At 61.3% G+C, this 14,912-nt stretch overlaps 1 protein-coding gene across 12 annotated transcripts in view; it reads left to right on the top strand.

Moving 5' to 3' along the window:
• The window catches only part of MPRIP (myosin phosphatase Rho interacting protein), a 108,290-nt gene that overhangs the window by 40,148 nt on the left and 53,230 nt on the right, over positions 1-14,912 (top strand). The window contains exon 1 of one of the 12 annotated variants that reach the window (XM_021068033.1): positions 3,244-3,950. The exons of the other annotated variants lie outside the window; for them this stretch is intronic. Within the exon in view, the coding sequence (XP_020923692.1) occupies positions 3,927-3,950 (24 nt within the window). The 5' untranslated portion in view covers positions 3,244-3,926. Of the gene's footprint in view, positions 1-3,243; positions 3,951-14,912 lie in introns of those variants that run through there. 12 annotated transcript variants of the gene reach the window in all.

Raw genomic sequence — 14,912 nt, 5'->3', positions numbered from 1 at the left:
TGACAACTGCAAATCATTTCCGCCACTTCGGGAGAGGTGTTGGGGCAGTTCATTCCTTGAGGCAGTAGGCGTGGGCGTGGGTGGGTGTGGCCCCTTGGGGTGGGTGTGGATGACCACCGAGGCTGAGGCCGGCAGATGCAGAGGCCCCGGGCTCTGCCTCTGGGCTGCCTGCAGGCCGGTTTGCTCTAGGGCATCTTTGGGTCAACTCCAGGTTGCTTGGAGATGGTGCAGTGAGAGCCGAGGGGGACCCTGACGACCCTCCATGGGCCTGGGAGCTGCCCTGTCGTCATAAGGTCGGAGGCAGTGCTGAAGCTTCCAAGTCTCACACTCCTTTCATTGTTTGCCTCGCTGGGACCAGGGGCTCCATGCGTTGTCCCTCTGGGGTCTTCTGTACGGATGGTGTTCCCTGGACACAGGGGCGCACCTTTGAGCCCTTTGCACTAGACTGGGGCGGGGCTTGGGGACGCAGGTTGCCTGAGACACTGCGGCGCCCTGTTCTGCCTCTGGTAGATTTTTGTTGTCACTTACAACTCCATGTGCTGGCCTGGGTGACATTTCTCAGCATTGAACAGCCGGGGATGGAAGCCATTGGTGCTTGATCACAGGCTGTTTGGGGGCGAAAACCACAGCAGACTTCCGGGGGTGGGGCCGGAGGGGTTTCTAGAGCTGGCCTGGCCTGGACGTCATTTACGGGCGGGGAGGCCCAGTGCAGGTGCCCAGCCAGTAGGTGCGGGTGAGCGGTCAGGTTCACGGGTTGCCTCTGGGGAGGGGGAGAGAGGGCGAGGAAGGGCTTGACGGTTTTCGTGGGGGCCTGATCGGGGGCGGTGCAGATGCTCCGTGCTTTCCATGGGAATCTCTGGCGCGGCAGCCTGAGCCTCGTAGAGGAGAGACGTTAGAGACAGACCACAGCAGTGGTGAGCGAGGAACGGGCCAGGTGGGTGGGACAGATGAGTGCCTGCCAGGTGGGCGGGAAGCCCTCTGCAGGCAACCAGGAGTCACTCTCCGTGCCCCGGACGGGGCTGGAGACAGAGGGCAGGGCCGGCCACTTCCTGGTGGAAGTAGAACTTCTTGTGACCAGAGGCTGTGACTGCCTCCTCTTCACTTTGCCATCCCCTCTCAGCTCCAGGTCTGGGCAGGGGTGGGTGGCACGGGACAGGCATGGCGGGCAAGGAGAGCGAAGGGCCGCTCTCGGTTGATCCTGAGGGCCCGGGTCCCACCTAGGCGTCCACATGGCCCCGTGGGCACCACGCATTTCCTGAGGGAGCTGGGTGCAGGTGCAGCGTGGAGAAGGACTGGCTTTCCCCAGATCAGGAGACAGAGAAGTGACCTGGCCCAGGTGGTGTGCGGCGGGTGGAACTTTGCACTGGGGACCTCTGATGGCCGCTCTGGCGAAGCCTTTCAAAGGGGACGGTTCTGCAGATGGCATGACCGGCGTCCTTTCCATCAAGCTGGCCTGCAGGTTGAGGTGAGGGAAGCAGGGATCTCGCTCAGCTTGTCCTTTTGGCGAGATGGGTTTGTGTTACTTCAGCAGGGGTGGTGTTCTCCCCGAGCCGGTGGGACGGCTGGGTGTGGGAGGAGGGCAGATCCCCAGAGCCACAGGGCCTGAAAGGCACGACTCAGTCACTGTGGTCACCACCTCTGGCCCCACGGGACACCCTGGTCTACGAGCAGAGAAGGGCCTGTGAGGTGCTGCTCCAAGGCCGGGGCCCCAGCTGGGCTGCGGCTGCACCTGCCGTCTGCCCCGCCCCCGCCCAGGTGACCTTCCCTCTGGGCTTCCGCTTGTCCCTCACCCGCGGCTGGGCAGCTGGGCCGTCCTTCAGAGTTCCCGTGAGTGATGGGCCGTCTCCCACCGAACCCGCTGATAGGGCTTGTACCCGTTGCCCCGCTGACCCGTGAGGATCTGCTGTCCTGACAGTGCCTTGCGGTGCCCAGGCCCTTGCCAAGAAGCTGTGCCAGCTCCTCTCACGGGGTCCACTTAGTCCTCCCAGTGGTCCCGTGCAGGGAGTGGCCACCTGCCCCAGGGAGGGTCCCCTCCAGCAGAGCTGAGCTTCTTGCCCTGAGCCTGGGGGCAGAGTCCCGCTTCCACAGCTCTGACTGGTTCATGTTCCAAGGCCCTGGTGTGGCAGGTCGTCCCACCCTGAGGGTGTGGTGGGTGCTGACACCTGCCGCAGGGCACTCAGTGCCCACAGCCTCGCTGCTGGCGTGGAGAAGTGCCAGGGAGGTGAAGGGCTAGGCTGCCTCCTTTTCTTCATCCCGTGAGGCAGCCAGTGTCTGAGGCACCCCCTGGACATGGGCCTTGGCCTTGTGTCTGGTGTGCTGGCCACACCTGGCCCTACTTAGCCCCCGTGTCAGGAGCAGACCTGGCGAGGCGGGGGTGGTGGGTGTGGAGTGGGGTTGAGCTCCTTGGAGACCTGGGCTAGGCTACCCCGCCTCCAACAGATGAGGGGCTGAGGCCCGAGGGGAGGAGGGCAGCTTTCAGGGCCACACCTCTGCCTCCACGCAGGGCCGCCCGCTGCCTGGAGTCTGGCCGCGTGTGACCAGGCGCGGTCCTCGTGGCTCTGGTCCGCCACAGTCATCGTGGGCACGGAGCTGTGTCGTCGGGCGGGGGGAGAGCAGTGGCCTGGGTGTCAGGAGGATGGCAACCTCTGATCTTTTGGGGTCCCCTGCACAGAGTTCACGCTCTGTGAGAGGAGGTTAGGAAGACGGCCTCACCCCCGTGTACCCAGCACAGTTTCTGTGTAATCGCCGCGGCCCTCCCTGGAGCAGCAAGGTCTCCACGCGGATGCGGTCCGCTGCTCTGCCCGTGGGGCGGGGGGCCGCACAGGGAGGGGCAGGCGCAGGGCCGGGCCTAGGAAGTAACCCGGAACCCCCCCCCCCCGCACCCGGTTGTGCCTGGCCCGCGCTCCGCCCCGCTTTTTGGGCGGCCCCGTCGTCTCCTTGCTTTCCTGCAGCGTGTCCTTCGCGGCATCCTCTCCCCGTCGAGGGCAGGCCTGGTCACAGTGCCAGGTGTGGCAAGCACAGCACCACGGCTTTCGGCCGAACGGCCACGGTCTGGTAGCCAGACGGCTTCCGCTGCCCCCGACCCTGAGCCTTGTCGGGCAGTGTGGGACGTCTGCTGCAGACCCACAGCACTCGCTGCACAGAGGCGTGCCCTCCCCGCCCGGGGCTGCCCCAGAGGGGCCGCTTAGGCTCCGGGGGCCCGACTGGTTGGGCGCTCCCGCGTTTGTCAGTGGCACATCCGTACCGCTGTTTCTAGAGTCTGGGGAGGTGTCTGTTGGCTTTGCTCACCAGGCACAGGATTGGGTCTTTCTCCTCCCAGCCCCTCGTCCTGCCGGTGTGGTTCAGCACAGTCCCACCTGGGGTTAAATGGGTGGTGCCCGCGTTACTGTGACCGCGTGGCCCTGCAGCAAAGCACGTTAGGGCTCCTTTCACAGTTGGTTTCTCTTGAGTTAATAACTGCCCTCCTCCCTTCATTTGTTTGATTTATATTTAACCTTAATTGAACTCTGAGCTTTCGGACAGAACCGTAAAACTCCTCTCAGCGGGGGCAAGTCCCAGGTTGGTGGCTCTTTTCTGAATCCGTGGCCACGTCCCTCTGGGGCCTTCCCTCCCCGGCTCCTGTTTGGACCGGGTCTCCTGCAGGCCTGGCGCTTCGCTCTTGACCGGGAACTGCCTCCCGCCTCCTCCCGAGTTTCTCAGACCGTCTCTTTTTCTCTGGGTTACTTCTCCACTTGGCGAAGCCTCCTGAGAAAGGCATGAAGGAAAAAGGGCTTTTCACCTGGCGTGTCTGGAACTGCCTTTCCCGCCCACGCTCTCGATTGGTGGTAGCTGGACTGCGAGGATGTCAGGCTGGAAATAATTTTCCCCTGGAATTTTGATGGCACCATTCTTTGTCTTAAATTTCTACCATTGCCGTTGAGAAGTCCATGTACGAAGGATCCCGATTCTTGGTAAACAAATGGACTTTTCTCTGAAAATCCTCAGGAGCTTCTCGTTATCCCACGGGTTCGAAAATTTCTGGAGGCTCTGCCTCGGTGTGGATGTGTTTTCTCTCACTGAGCCGGAAGCCGGTGCACCTTTCAGCGAGGAAGGTCCTGTCCTTCTGGCCAGCACGTTGTCTTGTGTTTTTCCTCTGGTACTTTTTTCCTTTGTCTTGTTCTTCCCTGGTCTTGACTCCTGTCACCTGGCCCTGGGTTCTTGGGCCGTCTCTCATTTTTCGGTCTTCCTGCGCCGCTTTGTCATGCCTGAGACTCCACGACCCTTACCTGTAAGCCCTTCTGTTGCTGATTCCAGAATATCCTGTTCGCTTACCTTTAGTCTGGTTCTTAGGCCAGCTCTCGCATTTTTGGTTTCTTAGGGCTCCTCTTTCTGTTCTCCATGCATCACCTTTTGTACTTTCTTATTCCTGGTTCAGGGATGCAGTACTTTCTCTTCGCATTTCAGTCATGTTGAGATTCTGTCTCTGGCCTGACCCGCCTTCTTCTCAGTTCCCTCTCTGCCCGTTTTGGTCTTGGGTTTTCTCAGTCGTGACCCTTGGCTGTACCTCTGCTTTTGAGAACAAGCCTGTGTGTAGGGTGAGTGGGTGACTGGCTGACAGGCAGGCAGGGGGCTGGCGTGTCCTCCCATGTGCAGTCTCAGGAGACCTGGGGACCCAGAGGAACCGGGTGTTAGGAGCCCTCGCTTTCAGGATGCAGACGTCCATGGACTCTTCCAGCCCCAGCCGCTGCCCCTGCCCCCGTCCCCGGCTGGCCTGGGTCCAGAGCCTTTGCAGAGAGCATCTGGTTGCCGCTGGTGGGAGCCGGCCCGAGGCCTGACTGCGCCTTACCTGGGCGCCTTGTCCTGTCCACCGGCTCTCACCCTGCCTCCTTGGTTGAGCGGCCTGGGGCCTCTAGGCCCTGAGCCTGCTGCTGTTCTGCACGGTGGCTGCCTGCTTCCTCCTGGTTTCCCTCTGGGCGCTTTCCTGCTTTACCCGGTCACTCTGCCTGCACAGCCACTTCCTGTGTTTCAAAATTTGTTTAATATCCCACATTGCCTCTCCAGCTTGTCTCTGAGAGTTTATACTTTTAAAAAATGATCTGTGGTCTTTTTATTAGGGTTTGATCGGCAACTTGAACCAGCTACTGTGATTTTGGCCACTTTTTTTTTTTTTCTGGCCACACCAGCATGTGGAAGTTTCCGGGCCAGGGATCAAACCCACGCCACGACAGTGACCTGAGCCACTGTGGTGACAGCGCCAGATCCTTAACCCACTGCACCACCAGGGGACTCTGATTTTGGCCACTTTTGTCGGGTGCCCCCCCCCCCCCACATTTTAGGAGTCAGTCTGCTCGGGGCATGTGCATGTTTCCGTTGTGGGCGCCTCCTCCCGCCTTCCCCGCGGCTCTGTTTCCAGGCTGCCCTTAGCTTCTGTGCCTTGCTTTGTCCTGCGTGGGCCTCTTGGTCCCTGGGTCTGCATAGCTCTGTGTGTACCTGCTAGGTTGTGTGTGGCGTGCATGAGAGCGAGTGTTCACACACCTACCGGGGGGGTATTTGCCTCCTGAATTAAATGTTCCAGGTGTAATTTGCTTTAACACCTTTCATGAGGAAGAGGTACTTGCACAGGTAGTTGAAATTCTAGATTCTCTGGTTGGATACGCAAGGGTTAAAGATGACGGCCCTTCCAGAGACGTCAGAGGGCGACCCGCTGATCTTCCTCTGGCAAAGGAGGTGCAGGCCGGGCTGGCCCCGTCACCTCCGTGCACCAGCCCGAAGATCCTGGTCGCGGCCTGGGCCACTTCTGTGCCTGACCCGCGGCGGACTTGAGAAAGGCCGTCGGGGAGCTCTGGGCTCGGGCCCGTCCTCACCCCAGGGCACGTTCCTGGTCGTGTTTCCTTCTCCACTCCCAGCTCGCTGCCCACGACTCTCTCTGGAACCTTGGCAGACCAGGAGAGGTTCAATGTATTCGTTCGCTTATCATGCGCTGTGTGCCATGGGCAGGCTGGGGTCTGAAAGATACAGATGAGGAAGTGTCCTGCCCTCCAAGGTCTCATAGTCTCTGGTCAGGAAGGAGGGGTCCACCATGGGGGGGGGGCAACGTGCCCAGAGAGACAGCACCCCCCCCCGACCCTGCCACCAGCTCAGGGGTGTCCTGGGAAAGGACTGGTGGGGCCTGGAGGTGCGGGGTCACTCAGAGCGGGGGTGGGGAGTGGTGATTTCTGCCCCCAAGGCCAGAAGTACAGTCTGCTCGGGGTGCAGTTGGAGACTCGTGTGGGGCGTGGAAAGAAGGAATCTCCACCGAAGCAACGCCACGGTCCCTGCGTCCGGTTTGGAAGGACAGTCTTTGTTATAGGGACACGGTGCCACCAGGCAGCTGTATTTACTGTTCTAGACTGTGGGCATTCAGGTTGCTTTCAAGTTTTTTCCTTCCTTCCTCCTTTTTTAAAAAAAAAAGTGCTTCAGCACAAGTTCCCAGACTCAGAGTTGCTGGGTCTGGAGTGTGATCGCTGGTCGTGCTCCAGCAGCGCCGCTCGCCCCCTCGGCGGGGAGGGCGTCCAAGGTCACCCTTTTCTTCTCCGTTTTCTTCTCTCCACGTCCTGTACCCGCACTTGTGTGGCTGTTCCGGAGGCTGCAGAGAGATGCTTTTTGAGTGAGGCACCCATGTTCGAGACCATATTTGCGGTCTCGGTGGACTGAGGAAATAGCCTGACTCATCGGCAGCCTAAAGATAATTGAAAAGCCTTATTTTAGATTCCGTTTCATTCCATCGCAGTCAGGTCAGAACCAGCAGCCGTGGGGGCGGTGGTCTCCCTGCACTTGGGAGAGCTGGGGGCTGGGAGCAGCCCGCTGAGGGGGCGGCCCTGCGGGGGCCAGGGGCCATCGTGCTCGGCCGCCCGGCGCTGCTGGGCAGTCGTGGCGTGCGCCCGCCCTGCACAAACGCAGAGCAGACTGGACAGCGGCAGAGCTCTCGGCTCTTGGGCGTTTGGCCTTTTACCTGGGCTCTGCTGCCCCCTCCCACCCTCTGCCTCCAGGCCTGGAGCACTGGGATTGAAACAAAAGCGTCTCTGGCCCCAGAAGGTCCCTGCTTGCTTAATTCCCATGTCTCTAAAAATATCTGTGGGCTTCTTCCGGCCCAGTCTCCTCCCTGCAGAGTCCGCGCTCTCCCCGCCCTCCACTCGGGGAAGAAATCAGACCTCCCCGTCACTGCTCTTTCCAGGCTCAGAATGGAATAAATAAGAAATGCCGAGTTTCCACAGTTAAGAGGGGAAACTGCCTTTGTTGAGTCTGGAGGGCTGCCACTGCGCGCGGGTCCAGGCCCACACTCTGAGGGCCTGCTGCTCAGAGAAGAGCCCCGGGAGGAAGAAAAGGGGGACGAGCCCCCTTCCCTCGGCCAGTGGGGTGGTGCAGGGGGGCCGGCAGCCTGGCCAGTGCGGACCCAGAGGAGTCTGTGGGAAGCGTCCACCCCGGGTCTCCCTGCATGGAGCTCAGGCCCCTCCCCGCCCCCCCCTCAAACTTTGGATGCCTGCCTGATTGAGGCTCTATTGACTTCCACATTTTCCCAGCTCTGTATGAAGAGAGCAGCCAGTGGGCCGGGCCCGCCAAGCGCCTGAGAGGGGAGGGAGGGATGGAGGAGGAGGAGAGCAATACTCCGGGTGGGCTTCCGTCCTCCCAGGGGGCGGGGAGGGGAGCGGGGCAAAGGGGCTGCCCAGCAGGGCTGTCAGCGGTGGGAAGAATGTCTCTCCCCCGCCCCTCCCGTCAGAAACCCCAAAATAGCCATGTTAACGGCTGAGCAGGCAAGCTTGGAGCCAGCTGAGAGCCTTTCGCATCCCAGCCCCTCCCTCTTGCTCGCAGGCCTTTCTGAGCTCCCCCTTGTCGTAGAAATGCTAAGCCACCCCTACCGCCTTCTCACTGGCCCCACAGGGAAGCCCCGGACTAACCGAGCCGCATCTAAAGGCAGCCGTGGCGGCCGGATCCTGGTGTGAAGTCATCCTGCATTTACTTTTCTTGTAGCTTTGAATTTGCCAATTTCAGGTTTCTTAAAATGAAGCAAATCTGTAGCAAAGATGGAGATAAGGCAAAATGCTAGAGACTGGACTGGACTTGAAACCAAGGGGCTTGGTTGCAGGCGAGAGAGCAGATACCACGAAAACTGCTTGCTGTTCCAAATGTCTTTCCCGGTTATAAAAGTAACCTACTCATTGTACGAATTTTGTAAAAATAAGAGACCACAAAGATGAAAAGACCAACCGGCTATTCAGAAGAATTCTCTGATGGGAACTTGTGGGGGTTGAAATGATGAGAGGCTCTTTTTGGTTTATTGCTTGTTCAGAGGAATCCGTCCAGGCGTCACCTCCCTGCTGCCAGCCTGTCCCACAGGCAGTCAGCAGAGGGTGGAGCTGGGGGGTCCTCCCCGGCGGGTGCTGTCTGCGGGGTTGGGGGGACTGCCCTCTGGGTCTGTCTTACTCCATCGAGGCTGCTGCAGCGAGTACCACAGACTGAGTGGCTTATAAACAACACTGTTTGTTTCTCATTGTTCTGGAGCCTGAAAGTCCAGGGTCAGGTGAGGACCTGCTTCCAGGTGGCTCCTTGTGCCCTCACCTGGCAGAGAGGGGACGCAGGGTCCCATCCTCGAGCGCTCCACCCTCGTGACCGCGTCCGATCGAGTCACCCAGGGCCCCGCCTGTGATGCTCTCCCATTGAGGGGTAGGGGGGTTTCTTTTTTTCTTCTTTTTTTTTTGGTCTATTTGCCTTTTCTAGGGCCGCTTCCGGCGGCATGTGGAGGTTCCCAGGCTAGGGGTCGAATTGGAGCTGTAGCCGCCAGCCTACACCACAGCCACAGCAACGCAGGATCCGAACCTCGTCTGCAACTTACACCACAGCTCACGGCCACGACGGATCCTTAACCCACCGAGCGAGGCCGGGGATCGAACCCACAACCTCTCGATTCCTAGTCGGATTCGTTAACCACTGAGCCACGACGGGAACTCCGAGGGGTAGGGTTTTAATGTAGGAATATTGAGGGGGGACATTCAGTGCATCGAGAGGCCCTTCAGTGACCCCCAGCCAGATTCCACCTCTGCCCTGCCGCTGTCCTGGGCCGAGAGCGGCACAGATGGATGTGGTGTGGGGTGATGACAGGTTAATCTGGAAAGCTGTGGCGCTGCACCCCGAAGGGTCTGTAGGGCCGCCCCACCCCTCCTGGATGCCCACAAGCCTGGCCTGGGGGAGCACAGCGTGCCAGCCCGGGCAGTGCAGGCCCACAGCTCGTGTCGGCTGGCTTGTCACCAGAGGCTCCACGGACGGATGTGTGTGGGCTTGAACTCCAGCTCCGCCGTCTGCTGGCTGCCCTCGCTACGTCTAAACTTTGGCATCCCTGGGATGGGAGAGGAGGGGACTCTCCGATGAGTGTGATGCGGGACAGGACCTCCGTGGAGCTCCACTTCCTGTCCCCCCGCCGCCTTCCTGTCGCACCGGGGACTCCTCCCGGGCGCCGCTGGGGGGCGGGGGGCTTCCGGCCGCCGCCGCTGCCCTGCAGCTGCTCTGGCTGTTTTGGAGGCGGTGGCCTCGACTTTGAGTAGCCCAAGTGGAGGTTCCCCAGCTCGCCCGGGCAGCCCGGGGCCCTGGTCCTGCCTGCCTCCTCCCCTTTCTCACGTGGAGAGCGCGCCCGTTCCTGCTCCACCCGCCCCACCCCTGCCCCTGCCCCGGCCGCGGCTGCTCGCTGGGTGATGTCCAGGCTGTGCCCATCCCAGCAGGGTCCCTCGGGGTGAGCCGGTGTCTCCCTGCCCATCTGCTGGAGTGAGACGACTGTGGAGAAAGACGGCCGCCTGGCTCTCCGCGGGAACGGCGCCCGCTCCCGCACCCGCTCGCTGACGGCCTGCCCTGCCTCAGACCACGGTCCTTTGCACACGATTTCCCCGGCTTCTGATGCCCTCGTTGTGTTTTAAGCTGGGTAACCCAGTCCTCGAGGGAGGCGTCTTTGTTCCTGTTTAGCAGCAGGGCATCTCGCAGGACGTGCGGCAGGGTGTTTTCTTGGGAACAGCCGTCATTCCACTTGTCCCTAAGGAGAAGGGAGGTCTTTGACTCCAGCAGCTGTGGGCCCGCCTGCCCGGTGCACTCCCAGCCCAAGTGAGGGGTCTCATCCCGTGACCCCCAACACCGACTGGCGCTGAGGGCCGACATCTCAGCGACAATCCAGGTCACCCAGTGAGTCCCTCCCGCCTCTTAGCGCATCCCAGGTGCAGCTCCAGAGACTAAAATTAACTCGAGGCATTTAATTAGCTTCGGAGGGGAGGTGTGTGCTGTGCTGGGGAGGGGTCCTTAAAGGCCAGGAGGACCTTGGGGGCGGTGACAGGGGAGAGGACGGCCTGATGCTTCTGGGGATCAGCCTGTCCCCGTGGCCTGTGGGCGGCTGGCACCCTGTGGGCGTTTGGCTCTCAAGTAAGCCCAGCTCTGCTGCTTCCTAACTGTGCAGGGCCCTCCCGGCCCCCGAGACCAGAGCCCCCACCTCTTCCCCTACGTCGAAGTGTCCCGCAGCTGCGCTTCCCGGGCACGCTCTGTCCCCAAGGCAAGGGTCAGGCCCTGCCTGTGCCAGGCTGCATGTAGGGCTGGGGAAGCTGAAGGAAGGTCAGCCGATGCCCCTGTGCCTTGGCCCAGGGCTGTTGGCTGGACGGCGATGCACTCTGGCCAGCCCACTGGTGCCCTGTGGTTGGCGGCGGCCCTGACCCGGCTCTGTGGTAGTGGAGTGAGCTCAGCATGCAAGCCATCGCTCTTCTGCTGGAAAGAAAGTCCCCTGCTGTTTGCTCGTTTTTTCAGTCACCTGGCAGTCTCGGGCATCTCCAGTGTTGTTTGTTTGTTTTTAATGGCTGCACCCACAGCACAGCCCTGGAAGTTCCTGGGCCAGGGACTGAACTTGAGCAGCAGCCTGAGCCGCCGTAGTCCAATTCTTTTTTTTGTTTTTGTTTTTGTTTGTTTTTTTAGGGTTGAACCTGTAGCACATGGAGGTTCCCGGGCTAGGGGTCAAATCAGAGATGTAGCCACAACCACAGCAAGGCCAGATCCAAGCCTCGTCTGTGACCTACACCACAGCTCACGGCCATGCCGGATCCTTAACCCACTGAGCGAGGCCAGGGATCGAACCTGGGTCCTTGTGGATACCAGTCGGGTTCGTTAACTGCTGTGCCACCCTGGGCACACCTCTTCTCTTGAGCCAGGACATGGGAGGGGCTCTTCCTCCCGACCTCCAGCAGCTCCAAGCTAACCTCCCCACAGACACAGGTACCGGGGAGGGGGGAGGAGAGCCTGAGCAGCCTTGGCGCTGGTGGAGCCGGGCTGGGAGTGCATCAGACCTGGAGGAGCCTCAGGGGCCTGTGGTCTGAGCGGGAGGGTGAGGAGGAGACCCCTTCCTGTCCGTGTGGGGAGGCGTGAGGGCCTCTGTGTGTGTGTGTGTGTGTGCGCACGCGCGAGTGCGCATGCACGGGCGCGGGCGTGTGTGTGCATGCGTCTCCCCCCTTCCTCCTCCCAGCCACTGTGTCCTGGATGCCAGCCTACTAGCATTGCTGCAGAGAGGACCCCGGTCCAGGGCCTCGTGGTGGTCGGGAGGTGTCTCTGAAGCCTCCGGGACAGGAGCTCAGTGAGAGACGAGGTGCGCGCAGGGTGGCAGGCCTAGCTGTTAATATAAAATCTCCCGTGACAGACGCACAGCCTGCATGAGTCCTCCCAGCCGACACCTGCAGGTGAGGGAGAAGCGGCCGTTGGGCCCAGGGAGCTCGGGAGCGGGGTGCGAGAGGGTGGCCTGGAAGCCTTGGCCTAGCTGCTTGCTCATCGCGTCACCTCACATAAAAAAGCGTTTGTCGCGCTGTGCCGTGGAGGTGGAGCTCAGACACCACACAGGTCGTACCTGCACGGACACCGTCCAGCAGCCGTCAGTGCGGTCTGTTTCCGAACACGGTCCTCACCGCAGAGCGGAGCCCTGTGCCCTTCAGCAGGCCCGCCCGTTCCCCGCCAGCTGCCCCAGCCACCCCGTGGCCTTCCCTCTTCTTCCCGTGTGCCTACACGGAGCCACGCGATGTGCAGCCTTGCCGTCTGCTGTTCCCACTCGGTGCTGAGTGTCGAGGGGTCACCCGTGTTCAGCTCGGTGTCCGAATTTCATTCCTGCCTAAAGCAGAACAGCGTGGTGTGGACGGGCCACATTTTGTGTGTTCACCTGCTGGTGGACATCCGGGCTCCTTGCACATTGGCTGTTGTGAATAGAGCTGCTCTGGACGTCACGACAGGTTTCTCTGGACACCCCTAGCGTGTTTTCTTGGATGTGTATCTGGAGTGGAATTGCCAGGTGGGGTGGTGTCTCTCACTGGTGGTTCTTTTGGCTGCCCCTGCAGCATGTGCAAGTTCCCGGGCCAAGGATTGAACCCTTGTCACCACAGAGACAGTGCCGGATCCTTATCCTACTGTGCCAGTGACTTTCTTGAGGAGCCTTCGCACGTGTCCGCAGCGACTGCGCCATCTGACTAGTGGGTATAAGAAAGTCGGGCTCTCGCTGTCCTCCCAGCATGGCACTGACCGTCTCCCCCGTTGCACTCGCTGTGCTTGTCCTCATGGGCATGCAGTGGCCTCTCACGGGGCTCCGAACATGTGTTCTCGTGAGCAGAACTTGGGGTGATAAGGAAGAATGCGTATGTTATTTGCTTATCAAATGCTCTTACAGCACTTGCTCTGTGCCAGAAACTGCTCTTAAGGGCTCTGTGCCCTGTGGCTCATTTACAAAGCCATTTTGCAGCTGGAAAAATTGAGGCCTGGAGAGCTTAGGTGCCTTGCTCAAGGCCACGCTGCTCTGCAGCTGTGTGAGTAGCCGACGGGGTGCCCAGAGCCTCCTGGATATGCGTCTGCTGAGATGCGTCGGGCGGGCCTGCTCGGGCCGTGGACTCATGGCTTCGCCGCCCCGAGCCTTTGGCCTTGTAGATTTCCAGAATTTGTTTTACTTTTCCCGATAGAGAATGACTCCTCTGTTCAGGCGGAAAGACACCCAAGCTGTCCTCGTCACTGGGCGGCTGCGTCTTCCCTCCTTCCTGCTGAACGGACCAAGGCTGCTGTCAGCTCTGGGTGGGAGGCCGCTGAGGCCCAGCCGCTGCTCCATCCCTCCTCCGCCCGTGGCAAAGCACCTGTCCTGCATCCCGGGGCAGAGACCCGATGGTTTTCCTTCAGCCGTGTCTCCCTGGGGTCACCCTTGGGGTGCGGCGAGCAGGCTGGTGGGGGCAGCCAGCTGGCTCCAGGGGCGGCTGCCCACCCCTCCCGTGTCAGCCTGTCTTCCCCGGCTCTGCTCTCAGCCTCCGCCTTGGTTTCCTGAAGACTCCCTGGGCCCCACTGTGGGCCCCTTGGCATGGCCCCCTGTCTGGAGAGAAGCTCGTTCTGTTGGGGTCCTTCCTGTGTGGGGAGGGGCTGACAGTGAGGGGCTGCAAGGGGCCTTGTTGCTCTACAGTACGTCTGTGGGACAGGCTCAGGTTTCCACTGCGTTCTCGTGCTTTCTCTCTGTATCCTCTCGTGTCCTGGGTTCCCCACTTGCGGGTTCCACAAGCCTCACACAGAAGCATAGAGGTGGACTCACTGTCCATCCGCGAGTGGACGCGGATCTCGTCCTGCGTCAGCTGAGGTGCGCGTGGATTCCCACCCGCGTCGGGAGCCCTGCCCTCCATCCACGGTGCGGTTGAGGCGCCCTGCAGAGGATGCCCTGGGGTGGGAGCTGCCGTCTGTGGCAGAGGGCGGTGGGGGTGCCCTGGCCCTCTGGGACTGGGGCACATGGGGGAGGCCCGTCCGAGACAGGCCTGGGGGGCATCAGCTACTTGGAGGTGGTGCTTCTCGGGAGGCCCTGGCCAGGAGAGGCTGTTTCTGGCCGTCTGAGGGCCAGTCCTCGGGGAAGAGCGTGGCTGTGCAGCACAGGGAGCTCTGTGTCCTGGCAGGGCTCCCTGGTACGCTTTAGTCTTTGATCATTCCAGCCCCGGCTCGGGCATCTTCCGCCCAAAGAGAGGTTTTTAATCACTGGGGCGACCGTACGGACGGACGAGCACACCCGTCCCAGGCTGCGGCTCGATGCGTCTGCACGTACCTCGGGTGCCTGGCGCGTTGGAGTAGACGTCGGGGGGCTGCTGTCCCCGGCGCCCCATCCGCATCCCCTCCAGCACTGCCGGTGCTCAGGACTGTCCATCCAGTGGCCAGAGGAGTGAAAGGAGCCGTGATTCCCTCACTCTGGGTCTCACAGCCGCCTGTGCTGGCTTGGGGCGTGTCTGCTTCCTGGGCCCCTGCGGTCCCCAGACAGAGTGCCCCTGCCCCGAGGGCTTGGTGGGCTGCATGGTGAGCAGGGGAGAAGCACACGAGCTGTGGCCGTCTCGGAGGGAGGGCCCAGGAGCACTCTGGACACCCCCTCCCAAGCGGTCCCCTGCTGCCCCCGTGCTGGGCTGGGTGCTGAGGGCCCAGGGGATCCCGCCTCGGGTCCAGCATTAGTCCGAGGCTGCCTTCTGCCCGGGAAGGAGCCCAGGAGCCTGCAGAGCACAGGGACGCGGTCCTGCTGCCAGGTTCGCTAGGAGGGCGAGGAGCCAGGCTGGCTGGGCCCTGTCCAGGTTGCTCTGACTCTGTGCTGGACCTGCCCACAGAGCGGGCTTCCCCTGCCCTCAATCCTGGGGGCCAAGGGAAGGGCTTGGGTGCGGCCCTGCCTGGCGGTTTCCAGGCAGACTCGGTGCACAGGCTGCAGGCGAGGGTCCCTGCCGGAAGCTCTCGTTACCTTTCTGTCCCTCCCCACCCCCCCGGCAGACCTGGCCAGCTGGGGATGCCTGTGATTCAGGTTCCAGTTTCTCTGTCACTAGATCTTTTGGGTTCTTGTAATAAGTCTTAGGATTTTTCCCCTTGGGCTTCCAGCTCGTGTGGGTCCTGCTCAGCCCAGGCCGCTT

The sequence above is a fragment of the Sus scrofa genome, chromosome 12 (genome assembly GCF_000003025.6).
Source record: "Sus scrofa isolate TJ Tabasco breed Duroc chromosome 12, Sscrofa11.1, whole genome shotgun sequence".
Classification (NCBI taxonomy): Eukaryota; Metazoa; Chordata; class Mammalia; order Artiodactyla; family Suidae; genus Sus; species Sus scrofa.
This window is presented reverse-complemented; position numbering and strand designations above follow the sequence as displayed.